This window comes from Choloepus didactylus, chromosome 17 (assembly GCF_015220235.1).
Source record: "Choloepus didactylus isolate mChoDid1 chromosome 17, mChoDid1.pri, whole genome shotgun sequence".
Taxonomy (NCBI): domain Eukaryota; kingdom Metazoa; phylum Chordata; class Mammalia; order Pilosa; family Megalonychidae; genus Choloepus; species Choloepus didactylus.
In genome coordinates this window covers 53,326,964-53,341,014 of record NC_051323.1, presented here as the reverse complement: position 1 = coordinate 53,341,014, position 14,051 = coordinate 53,326,964, and the positions used below count along the sequence as shown (strand labels likewise).

The following is a 14,051-nucleotide window of genomic DNA, read 5'->3' as shown; positions in this document are numbered from 1 at the left end:
TCTTGATAGAAAGCTTAAATAATTTAAATTATTCTTATTTTTTTTAATTAGAACTACAATTTCTCTCTATGCACTGCTTTAGTTGCATCTTACAAGGTTTGATATATATTTTTGCTTTTGCTCAGTTTCAAATATTTTGTAATTTCCATTGTTGCTGCTTGTTTAATCCATGACATATTTAGGAAATCATTTGTGAGCGTTCCACACATTTTAAAACTTTTTACTATGATTATGAATTGAGTTACATATGATCATAAATGATATTATGTATGATATTTGAAATCTGAGACCTTTGTGATCTAATACTGTGAAAGACTTGTAAATATAACATATATCTCATAAAAAATGTAGTCTCTGTTAACTGCAGGGTGCTATATTAGTTCAAACCTATTCATTTTATTATTCTAATCTTCTATATTATTAATAATTTTTTTCTGCTTGATCTATTAATTTCTAAATGTGTTAGAATTTCCTTCTATGATAGTAAATTTTTTCATTTCTTCTAATTCTGTCAGTTTTTACTTCTTAGATTTTGAGGCTTTATAAATCAATCGTATACATATTTGTGATTGTTATATCTTCATGAAAATGTCCTTTTTATTATTAGGTAATATGACTTTTTTTTCCTAAAAAGATTAGTACGTCTAATATTAATGTTGATATAGCAGCTTCCTTTGATTTGTTTTTACATGTTATGATTTTTCCCTCCCTTTATTTTAAATATTTCTGTGGTTCTGTTTTAGGTATGTCTATTGGAAGCTAAATAAATTGAATTTTAAAAAACTGAATGTTATATTACTCTCTGTAAATAAGTGAGTTTCATCAGTTTACATACGATAAGTTACAAATGCAGTTGGATTTATTTGTACTGGATATTTTGTTTTCATGACCTTTGTTTTTCTTTTGTTTTTATTATCATTATTTTTCTTAGCTTCATTTATTCTTCTTTCCTATACTACCAGAAATGATTAAAAGTGTTACCATAGTTCCTTTTTCTCCTCTGTACACTGTAAGCTAAAGATAGTACTTCTATTCTTCTGGTGATTTTCCTAAATGTTTTAAAAATCAAATATAGTTATCCATAAATTTTCTATCAGTTTAAAGTACTCAGTATTTCGATCTTTCTGAATATAAGCTCAACACACTGCACATCTTGTTACTGATGCCTAGAATTTTAGTTTAACCTCTCCTTTTAAATGCAAAAATAAATTAGTTTTTAAAAATTCAATAAGCAATTGCTGAGGCAAATATAGAACAACCAGAACCCTCATTTACTGTTGTTTGGTGTGTAAATTACTACTTTGAAGAGAGTTCAGCAGTATCTACAGAGTTGAATACAAGCACACCCAAGGACCCTGCACTTCCATTCCTAGGAACAAATACAACAGATATGTGCACAAATGAATCAAGAAATGTGTAAAAGAGTGTTTTTAACAGTATTGTTTATCGTTGCCTTAAACTGAAAACTACCAAAATATCTATTAATAGAATGGATAAATAAATTTTTAGGTATCCTTATATAATGGAATATTATAAAACAGTGAAAAGTGAACAAACTACAACTGCAATCAAAACTTAGATGAATTTCACAAATATGTTTACCCAAAGAAGCCAGTCATGAAAGAATTCATATTGTGTGATTCCACTTACGTTAAAATTCAAAACAGACAATACCGACCCATAGAGCTTTGGGATACTTCCCTAGTGGTAGAACTATAAAGCAAAGCAAAAACTGATCACCATAATAGCCAGGGAGAGTGGGAGGGGACATGATAAGGGCCTTGGGGACCCTGGCAAGATTCTATTTCTTGACCTGGGTGATGGTTCCACAAGTGTTGTCTTTATGATAAATCATTAAGCCACATATTTTTGTTTTGTACAGTTTTTAGTATGTTTCAGATTTCAAAATTTGGAAGCTTAAAAAAAAAAATTATGAACCAGTTGGTGAGTATTCAATGACATTGCTACTTGCCGCAAATTGTCAGTTAAAGTCTCCACCAGCCTTTGTATTGTGCCTTGAATAGCCTTATGTTAATAAACTGAAGTTACCAACCCACTGATTTAAATGAAGGACTTTAGAGTTTTCTTGCTATGAAAGGTTTAGTGTGAGGATTTTCAGAAGAGAACAAAAAGCAACCATTTCAAATCACATGCAGTTTTAATTAAAACTCTCCTAGTAGAAAAAATACAATAAATTCTCTTTAGCTGTTCCATCTATGTACCCTCAAAGACCTCTGTTGGAGGGCTCTGCTTTCCTTGGGAGAGCTGTCAATGTGCACACACTTAAAACTGATGAGAGCTCCCGCAGCCAAGTTCTCTTAAGGTGGCCGTCGACCAGGGGAAATGAGTAATGAGGCCACAGCGAGTTATCCCATTACCACTGAAAAACCTGCTGTCCCCCACAGGTACTGAATGTATTGGCTTTGGCAACCCTTGCCTCCACTGTCATTCCAATTAAGTTATTAAAATTCAAGTATTATTGCTTAAAGCTAAAGTACTATGGTAGAAGTTCTTAAAGGAATCAGAAATCTGTCCCCTGACTTCTTAAGGAAAAAAAAAGAAAAATTTCAGAAGGTTCATGGCAATATTCTTGTAGCTTCATATGTCTCCTTAATTTCCATTCCACCCAACTAAAGTTTAGTCTATCAATGTTTGAAACAAAAACTTATTTTATGTTAGAAAATAAATTTTTACATTCAAAAATCCTCTTCACTCACCTTTGCCCTCACCTAACCAATCAAATCTTAAAAAAAAAAAAAATCATTAAATTTATGAACACATTTTATCAACCTTTTCACAGAATTAGTTCCTATATTCCTTGACTTCCCTCTAAGTATATTTTTCTTCTTGCTGAAAAACACCCTTTAATATTTCTTGTATGAGCATCTATGGGTAGGAAACTCTCTTGGACATTCTATGTCTGAAATTGTTTTTATTTTGTTCCTGCTTTTTTCCCTCATTTTTGTTAAACTGAGGTATAACTTACATAAGGTCACAATTTGGTAAGTTTTTACATGTGTATGTAATGTCTCTCTTTAACTACCACCAGGATTAGGAAACAGTATTTCCAGCACTTCAGAATGCTCCCTCATTCTCCCTAGTCAACCACTAATTCTAACTTCTATTCCTATAGAGCAGTTTTGCATGTTTTTGAACTTCCTATAAATGGAATTACATAGCATATATTTTAAGTCTTCTTATCCTACTCTTTATGAATAGTTCATTCGTTTTATTGCCATATAATATTTCATTGTATGGATATATCAGAGTGTATCCATTGTCAATAATCCTACTATGAACATTCTTGAACATCTCTTTTGGTAAACACAGACACCATTTCTGCTTTGTATATGCCCAAGAGTGAAACTGCTGGGACACAGGGTAGTTGAACCAATGTACATCCCCACCTCCGACCCCCATGGCATAGAGAAGAATACCAACTTCTCTATGGTTTCAAATTGCATTTCCTTGATGAGTAATGATGCCCAGCACCTTTTCTTCTTTTGTGAAACATCTGCTTAGCTCTTTTGTTGTTTTTTTTTTTTAAGCCTATGTTTAGTGACTGATGTGTAGGAGCTCTTTACATACTCTGGATGAGTCTTTCATCAGCTACGTTATTACAAATATTGTCTCCCAGTGTGTAGCTTGCCTTTTCACTCTCTTTATTGTGTCTTGATGAACAAATGTTCTTACATTTAATGGAGCCCAGTTTATCAATTTGTTTTTTATGCTTAGTGCTTCTGAGTCCTGCTTAAGAAATCTTTGCCTACCCTGAAGTCATGAAGGATTTCTCATGTTTTCTTCTGCAAGCTTTACTATTTTAGATTTTGTACTCACTCTTGGACAACAGTTTAGTTGGGTAGAAAATTGTTTTCCCTTAGTACTTTGAAAATAAAACTCAACTGATTGCTAAAGAGAAGTCTGTTGTCATTCTAATTATAGTTCTTTTGTAGGTAATATTCTCTTTTCTCTCTCAGTGTTTAAGATTTTTCTCTTTATCCTTGATAGTCTATAATTTCACTATAATGTTTTCAGCTGTGGGTTTATTTTTATTTATCCTGTCCAATATTTGGAATTCATTTTTCTTCTGGAAACTCATGCCTTCATTTCTAAAAATTTTTTAATGTGTATCTCTTCAAATATTGCTTCTCCATCATTTTCTTCTTCTGGAACTCCTATTCAACATATATTGAAGCCTCTCAATGGCAGCCTTCATTTCTCTTAACTGGTCTTTTATTATTCTTATTTTTATTTCTGTGTCACATTCTCATTGAATTCTCAATTCTATCTTCATTAATTTTATCCTTAACTGGGTGCAGGTTAAGCGTTACATTATGAATTTTTAGTTTTATGCTGATATACCTTATTCCAAATATCTAATTGTTTCTTTTGATACCTACCTGTTCTCCTTTACTTCCTGCCTATTTTTGTTTCAAAATATATTTTTAATTGAATCATATACTTAAATTTATCTCTTGAGCATCCTAAAGTTTTCTTTTAAAAGTCTTTGTTTATATGTCTACTGCATAAAATTAATTTCATTTGTTGTGAATTCATGATCTAATTGTTGATTTTGTTAGCTATCATTATAAGAATTAGAATCTGTCTTGTATTTTAGAATTTTATATTATGGGCTTCTTAGTGGGAGGATTTTAATTTTTGGTTTCTCTTTTTCTCTCCCATCCCTTTGTGATTACTCCAGACCAGAAGCAGATCTTAAAATGACTTTTGGGGCCTCAGACTTTATGATTATATCGGCACAACATCATGGGAAACTTTGTTGAGTTATTGGTGTAAAGCAGTTTTCTGTCTCCCCACTTCCTCAAATCCACAACTTCCTATAAAACCTTACTTCAAGCAGCAGATCAGCAGATTTCCCAGAATCCTATTACAAGTGGGGAGTTTGCACAAGAAACCTTGCTCTGGCTTTCCTGGAGCATATTTAATCCTCATTATCCTTAAGAGCCAAATACCCAGCTATGAGCACTCAGTACTGTGAATGTCTATTCCATTTCTGATGCTGTTTTTGAATACAGCTATTTATACTCCATTTATTTCTTTTTATACTTTATTACTTCTATGTGTTTGGACTAAAAGAGGGGGAGCTATGGTAAAGCTTGAACTTACCATACTATTTTACCTGAAAGTCTTAAATATTTTATGGCTACACTGTAAAACTATCATTTGCAAGTTCAACCCTGTGCTGAAATAAAAGATATAGTGGGTTTTAGAGTCAGAACAGCTAGGAATCTCAGAATGAGTATCAGGTTAACTTATTCAGAATAATCCATAAATTTTAGCATTTGAAAAATCCAAGAATACAGTTACCAGTTTTTCTACCCCATGATGTCTGAATCATCTAGGCCCTGGATATGATTTTCCTATTCACTACACTCCTCCTATTCCAAATAATAATACAGCTAACATATATTGAGTAGTTCACTGTGTGCAAAGTGGTTAGTGAAATATTTCAGGTATGTTATTTTATATAATCTTCACAAAAATCCTCAGTACGATTATTGTCCTCATTTTACACATAAAGATACAGAGGTTTAGAGAAGTTAAATAACTTGTCCACCATCACACAACTAACAAATAGCAGAGTTTAGATGGAAACACAGGTAGTCTGACCCCAGATCCAAGTCTTAAGCCCTCTTCATTGTTAGGTTATAGTATATTTGACTTTCCTTAGCCTTGTTATGTGAGATTTTATAAGAGGCCACTGGGTGTCAGAAATAAATGCCTCCCCACTGTGGAATCTGCTTTTCTAGGGTAAGAGACCACTTTTTCTATATTAAGTAAGATAATAAAAACAAATGTGGACAATGACCCTTTGAGGAAGAGGCAATACAAATGAGTAATCAGCACTTAATATCTATGCCAATATACCAATATTGATGGAAAAAAAATAAGATTCCAACTTGAATAAAAATGTAGGCTTTTATGCCAACATATATATATATGTGTGTGTATATAAATAAAACTAAGTACTTACCTCTGCTAAGTCTTCAAAACAGCTTCCTACTAATGGATGAGGACTGCCTTCATCTGTCATTTCTACAGTATCTTCTATATGGCCCAGTAACTTTATACTAAGTTCATGTATGTCTACTATACGACTAAATATATTTTCTACATCCTGTTGGGGAAACACATCAATTCAGTTACATTGTATAAACAACAAAAACAAATTTTGAACCAATAAGTCATTTTATAATCAAAAAATTTTACATGGTAAATACAGTGAGAAATTTTAATGACTTATAAATATAAATAAAAGACAATTCAAAAATTCCTTTCACAATGATGTACAACATGCAACAATAAATATATGAAAATACATTGCTCTAGCTCAGTTGGTTCTCAAACTTTTTGGTCTCAGGACCCCTTCACACTGTTAAAATTATTGAGGAGTACAAAGAGCTTTTGTTAGTAACTATTGATATTTACCATGTTAGAAATTAAAACCGAGACATTTAAAAACATTTATTAATTCATTTAAAATAACAATAATACATCACTATGCATATCATAAATAGCATTTTAATGTAAGTATATTTTTCCAAAACAACAAAAATGTTTAGTGAGAAGAATGGCACGTTTGCAAATTTCTAATTTCTGGCTTAAAGGAAGACAACTGGATTTTCATATTTTTGCATTCAACCTGTTGTGATACATTGTTTTAATTGAAATATATGAAGAGAAGCTAGACACAGATACGTAGTTGGGAAGGGAGGAGTACTTTAATAGTCTTTTCAAATAATGTACCCTTTTTTTCTGTGTCTTTTTAGAGCTATTAAGTCACATAGCATAAAATTTACACTTTTAAAGTATACAAGTCACTGGTTTTTAGTATAGTCACACAGTTGCACAACTATCTTCAGTATCTAATTACAGATCATTTTCATTACCCCCAAAACAAACTCTATTCCCATTAGCATTCATTCCCCATTTCTCTCTCCTCCTTGCCTCTGGCAACCACTAACTTACTTTCTGTCTCTATGAATTTGCTTATTCTGGAGTATATAACCTAAATGGAGTACACAGCCTTTTTTGATATTACCTCAAAGATCAACAAATGGTAGTTTCTTAAAGATTAGTTGTAATATATAATCAGAAACTTATCAGTTTTGTACTGTTATATTAAAATTCTTCGGTCATACGTTAGGTTTTGAAACAGACTATTTATCAGGGAATGATGTTTCAATATAAATCACAGTGCTATCTATATAGATGATCGTATGAAAATAACGGTACTGTAATAAGAGGTTCTATAAAAACAAGATAAAAAATTAATGAATAGATAAACATCTAGTTAAATGCATGGTCATCAATAAAACAGGAATGTTCTACACCATATGGGTCTAGAAGAATTTGGCTTTACATGATTAAAATGAAGGCTCACTGTATCAAGATTTTCTATCCTAAATAGAAACAACCATATAATAGAATATTAGAATTAAGAAACCTATACTTTGAACTATCAAAACCCATAATTTTTAAGAAAAGTTAAAAAAGACCACCTGACTGGTTGAAAGTCTGAGATTAAAACCTTCAACTGTGATAGAAAACAGAAATAAAAAAACATTATCTGAGGCAGAATGCAAATAAATAGGAATTTATATTAAGTTAGTGTACTGAATTAAAATACTTTCTAGCCTAGAAGACTGATTTTCAAGAAATTCTTACAATAATTTTAGTATTAGAGTTGACTATTGTTGTCAAATTATTCCAAAGTATTTTAGCTTTAATGTTGAGAAATAATAAGTCAATATATCAAGAGCTTTAAAATATTTTAACTCCTGTGTGTTCAGCTAGGTGTGAGAGATGAGCTTTGGACAGTTGGTTTTATGCTACTTGATGTCTGGAAGGTAATTAATACATAGATTATTTCCCTTCACTTGGCATATTTGATTTGAAAAGAGTTTGTCTTTAATGATTGAATAATTTTGAGTTTTAAAAAAATCCTTTGGTCTATTTTGAACTTTGAATGTTTTTTACCATGATTTTTAACATCATGCATCGGTCAGTTGGAAAATATCAGTCCAGTGAGTCCAGATCTTCAAACGTTAACCCATTTCACAATATGATAACAAAAAAAACAAATCCCTTAACATTACCACCAATCACGTGACAGAATATAAGTTTTCCAAAATACTAATTTCACTAGAAAGCTCAAATTTTATCTCTGGCAACAAATATTGCCCATTGTTTTCCTTGAAGCGACAGGCTCACTTCATTCATTTCCCCCACCCCCACCCCCACTTCATTCATTTTTTGAGAAAATGTCTGACAAATACTCAAATTGTGAATAAACACAATTTGTCAATCATTCTTTCAGGCAAAATTAGTGTTCCATGAAAAATGTGGCTAGTTCAGTTCGCAACTTAAACAATCACATAGTGCTTTTCCTTAAGACAAACACTTTACTTTGTTATGCAGTAGAAGTGCTTTATTTGTACCTTCCTATTTGCCTTAGCTTTTCTCTTGCCCAGGCTTTCTAGTAGCATGCCAGGCTCTGGTTCTACCCAGTAATAACAAAGAATCCATGTATGAACCCATATAGTCCTCTTTTACTTTATTCATTCATTCTACTCTTCTATTATATTAGTTTTATTACAAATAGATATGCAAACAAGAATGCTCAATACAACACCTTGTGACTTCTGCAAGATTTTCTGTAGGTTAGATTTCTAGAAAAGGCTTTTATTTGTCATGGGGCATGTTTTTAAATTTTTCATGGATATTTTCTAAAAAAGGGTACACTTGTTAACCCACCCATCAACAGTGTAGGGGAATAACAGTTTTGCCACACTCACAACACTGAATATGTCAATCTTAACTTAAAAAAAAATGCTTAGACGATAACTGAAGAAAGTATTAATTTGATTACTATCATTTGATTTGATTGTTTTTATCGGTGACCATGTTTTTACAAGTCATATAAAATAAAATGCACCTATTTTAAGTGTACATTTTAAATGAGATTTTAAATATCTCTTCACCCTAGTAACTACCACCATAATCAAGATACAGAGCATTTCCCTCACCCTAATATGTTCCCTTGTGCCCCAACCCAGTTAATCCCCAACACCCTAACCCCCAGGAAACCAGTGATCTGCTTAGATTAGAATTGTCTTTTCTAGCATATTAAATGGAATCTAGTTTCTTTTCCTCATAATTTTTTTTTAATTGAACAGTGTTTGTTGCACGTAGAACCCACTTCAGTACTTTTCAATGCTGAGTAGCAATGCAATACCACTGTATGGGCATTTAGGTTACTTCTGGTTTTTGCCTATTACAAACAAAGTTGCTATGGAAATTCACGAACAAGTTTTGTATGGACATGTTTTCATTGGGGTGAGGGAAGGTGGCTAAAATTGCTGGGTAGTGTGGTCAGTTTATATTTAATGTTATAAGAAACTGCCGAACTATTTTCTGAAATGTTTATATGAGTTTACATTCTCAAAAATAATGTGGGAATTTTACATTCCCAAGCTGTTGCTCCATATCCCTTTCAACAGCAGACATTGTCAGTATTTTCAAATTTAGCCTTTCTAGTAAGTGTGTAATTGTATCTTATGGTGGTTTTAATTTGCATTATCCTGATGACTATTGATGTTGAGCATCCTTTCATGTGCTTTTCAGTCATTTGCATATATACTTTTATAAAGTGTCCAGATTTTTTGTTCATTAAAGAATATCAGGTTATTTTTTTAAACAACTTTATTGAAATGTAATTTATATAACATGAAAATTCATCCACTTAAACTGAACGACTGAATGATTTTTAGTATATTTACAGAGTTGTGCAATCGTCACTATGATCTACTCCTTTGTTTTTCAATGTTCACTTGTTGCCATAGCTTGAGTTCCAGCCTTAGACTCTGCAGTGAGTGGTTTTTTTTTTTGTTTTTTTTTTTATCAGTCACCCTTGGCTGTGTAGCTACAGGTCCAGGAATTATTAGAACGTAACCCTCCCTCAGGCAACATACCTGCTCCTACTCAGTATTTCCCCATATCCAATTATGTTAGTTTGATTACTGTTGTAAGATCAGTAATCACTTCTAAGTTCAGTGTTATTGGCTCCCTCCTTTGTGCTCCTAATAATATATGGCAATTACCACAGTGTACTGCAATTTAAGTTTAAATTTACATCTCTGTCTCAGTGAACTTCTTGAGGGCAAGAACTGTTTCTCTGAATTTGTCTTTGAATTCCCAATGCCAAACATGGTTCTGACAATACAGTTGGAACTAATGAAATGTTGATTCAAAGACTCAGGTCAAAATAAACAAAAATGTCTTCCACCTAAACAAGAGTCTTTATTCTTTGCAGTATATATGGAAGATTCTGTGAATCCATTTTTGCTTACACAGTCTAGTTTAAATTTTGGGTTTTAATTTCTGAGCTTAATTTCTTGAAACTGGTGCACCATGTTATTTATGATCATAGTCACTAGGAATTAAGTCCAATAATTAAAAAAGAAATTAACATTTAGCCATCATGAACTATACAAATTCAAATGTTGAACTGCTCATGCAAATTTAATAACACATGCAGTGCAATACATGTATACTGATACTTACATTAGCTGAAAACAATTTTGAATTGGAGACAAAGGGCTCTCTAAAAACTTTTATAATTAGATTTAGTTCCCTTATATATTGTCGAATTTCTGCCATAAATGCTTTTACTAAGTCATAGTAAGTTTGCTCTCCTGAGGTGGAAGGCTCTTCATCAGTTAAAGATAATATATTTATATCTTCTACATCTTGATGAAACATATCCATCAATACCTATATAGTCAGAGACATAAAAAAATATAATAAAATACGTATCGATAGTCAAATTTGAAGTTAAATGCCCTAAGAAGTTCTTTGAATACAGTTCTTAATGATATGCAGACAAATAATTTGACTATAAATTAACTTATTGAGAATTTATTTCTATTAATTCAAAATTGTCTTTGACATATATAAACAATGAAAATTGAAAGAGAATAACATCATGTAATTTGAAACCAAATGGAATAGTTTTAAATTATCAGGATTCAGAATTTTATTGTTTTATTAAATAATTGTGCTCTGGTATCATTTTCAAATGCCCACAGAATATCTCTTCTTGGATATACTGCTACCACCCCCTCCACAGTATTTTTAAAACAAAATTCTGTATCTAGTGTCACAAACTGCCTCCTCCAAGTTCTCTACCAATACTAGTACCTGTCTCTCTCTTTTACCTACTACTTCTAATTCGTCTTCAAACCCTGTCTTGGATTCCTCCCTATGATTTGTTTTCCTCTGTCCCAGAACTCTGCTAACATCACTTTATTCTATGGCCTCACCACTTATTATTAGGATAATTTTTACAGCCTAGTTGTCCTCTTTCCCTATATTGATGGGAGATGGATCAAAACAAGTCTTTTTTCTCCAAGAAGTCTATCATTATTCTTGCCGAAACTCATCTTTCCCCCCCTGTGAACTTCTGCAACATCATTATCCCTATAACACAATAAATTTATACTACTATTTGCTTGTTTCATGAATATTAAGTATCCCTTCATCATTCTGAGCCTTGTCTTAATACTTCTCCCTCCATTTCCTCCTTCTGTGGACACATAGTAGGTACTAAAAAATGTTTTCTAATTCATTTAAAAATATTAAATATATTTATTTGAAAATAGTTATTAAAAAAAAAAATACTGATCATGCAAAATACCAAACATTTAAAACATTTCTTCAGATCAGGTGATTTTTACTATAAATGTTCACATCTGAAAGAATAAACACTAAAACATAAATAAGTAGATTCAAAAACCAGAGAGAATGTTCCAAATCAATATGAATATAGTTAAAAAAAAAAAAGGGGAATAAAATGCTTCATCACAAAATGTTTTCTCTACAATTTTTTACTATCAAATGAAAATACTGAGGCAGTATAGTAAAATGACTAAGAGCTTTAGACTCAGAACTTGAGTTCAAGCCTAGGCTTTGAAACTTCCAAAAAAATCTGGACAAATTCCTCAATCTCTCTAAGCTTCAGTTTCTTTTTTGTGAAAAGTAGATATTGAGAGCACCTACCTTAAAGAGGTATTGTAAACAACAAATGAGATAAGCCATATGCTTTAACTTTCAACAAATGTTTGCTACTAATATTATTATTACAGTAAAACCATATAAGTAGTGTGCTGGTTTGAATGTGTTATGTCCCCCCAAACGCCATTATCTTTAATGTAACCTTGTGTGGGCAGACTTATAGTGTTGATTAGATTGTAATTCTTTGAGTGTTTCCATGGAGATGGGACCCACCCAACTGAGGGTGATGACTCTAACTGGACAATTTCCATGGAGGTATGACCCCACCCATTCAGGGTGGGTCTGAATTAAATTACTGGAGCACTGTATAAGCTCAGACAGTAGGAGCAGGCTTGCTACAGCCAAGAGGGACACTTTGAAGAATGCACAGGAGCAGAGAGAGGAGCTTCAGCTTACAGAGACATTTTGGAGTTGGCCTTTGAAAGCAGACTTTTGCTCCAGAGAAGCTAAGAGAGGACAGACACCCCAAGAGCAACTAAGAGTGACGTTTTTGAAGAGCTGAAGCCTAGGGAGGAACGTCCTGGGAGAAAGCCATTTTGAAACCAGAACTCGGGAGCAGACGCCAGCCACATGCCTTCCCAGCTAACAGAGGTTTTCCAGATGCTATCACCTTCAGTGAAGGTACCTGATGGTTGATGCATTACCTTGAACACTTTATGGCCTTAAGACTGTAACTGTGTAACCAAATAAACCCCCTTTTATAAAAGCCAATCCATTTCTAGTGTTTTGCGTCCTGGCAGCATTAGCAAACTATAACAAGTAGTATCTGGAGAAACCTAGGTATTGAAATAAAACTACCAAAAGCTTAGGATATTAACATTTTCAAACAAATCCATAAATGTCTAGACCTTCCAATCTGAGTAAAATTTTACAAAAGTCACTATTAAGAGATTATTACTCATATTAACACCAGTTGCAGCAATACCTGAGAAAAAACCAAATGACTCGCTTAAACATATTTTAATATTATATCTCTAATCTAATATTCTATTTCTATAACATGAAATCTTGAATATTTAAAATTAGATCACTGGAAACACCCCTTAACACATAACACACAATTTTATTCTCTCTGAGTAGTATGTTACCCTCTAACAAGGTATGAATAAAAATTGAAGAACAAAACATATAGAAGCTCAGTCTCCTACCTTATCGGCACACATTGCCACCTTAATATCTTGTTCTGTAATTTCATAATGCCGGATATTTCGTACGTAATTCCCCACCAGCTTTAAAATGTCTGCAGAAATGTATTCTAATACTGCTACTATGTAAACAGAAACCTGGTGGTCAATTTTATAACCTAGGACCTCCTGCAAAATTAAAATAAAAATTTATTTAGACATGATATGCTGTAAATTTAACATACTTATTAAAAATACAAACCATGTATGCACTTAACTTTCACCGAGGCCTATTATTATCAAGAGCATATAATTTTAAATGGTTCAACTATGAATAATATATGTATTGCTATTTGGAAATATAAGCTTAGAAACAGTAGGGTAAAATTACCTCTGATCCTGTCAAATATTTGAGAATTTTAGATTACTAAATAGATAATCCCTAACCTATTAAGGAAAGTGTAAAAGAAGTCCACGTTTAGGGTAGAGGGGCAAATGTTCTTTGTTCCCTAATTCAGAATACCTGAAGTAACTATGACAAAACAGTTTTTCTCTTACACAGAAACAGTATCTGGGGATATCTACCAACTTTATACTTCTATCTTTTTCACTAAGGAAACTTGGGCTCCCCCAATCCCTAGTGGAACATTCCTGGTATCCCCTGCTGTTTCTACAGGGAAAAAAATGCATGCTATGTCCTATTGAACAATTGTAGTTATTAAGAGCACTTTAAATAGTCCTATTACTATATTGGAAGGAGATTATGGGCTTTTGTGGGGCTGACCAGTTCTATAAGAAAATATTTTTTTTTCCTAAATAATCCAATTAGGA

General features: G+C 32.4%; 1 protein-coding gene across 3 annotated transcripts in view; it reads right to left on the bottom strand.

Annotated features, from left to right (window-relative positions):
* Nucleotides 1-14,051, bottom strand: part of SOS1 (SOS Ras/Rac guanine nucleotide exchange factor 1) — a 250,299-nt gene that overhangs the window by 85,833 nt on the left and 150,415 nt on the right. For all 3 annotated transcript variants that reach the window (XM_037807581.1, XM_037807582.1, XM_037807583.1), the window contains exons 4-6: nucleotides 13,245-13,409; nucleotides 10,588-10,797; nucleotides 5,996-6,139 (exon numbers count right to left, since the gene is read on the bottom strand). In XM_037807581.1, coding sequence (XP_037663509.1) covers nucleotides 5,996-6,139; nucleotides 10,588-10,797; nucleotides 13,245-13,409 — 519 coding nt within the window. The remainder of the gene's footprint in view (nucleotides 1-5,995; nucleotides 6,140-10,587; nucleotides 10,798-13,244; nucleotides 13,410-14,051) is intronic.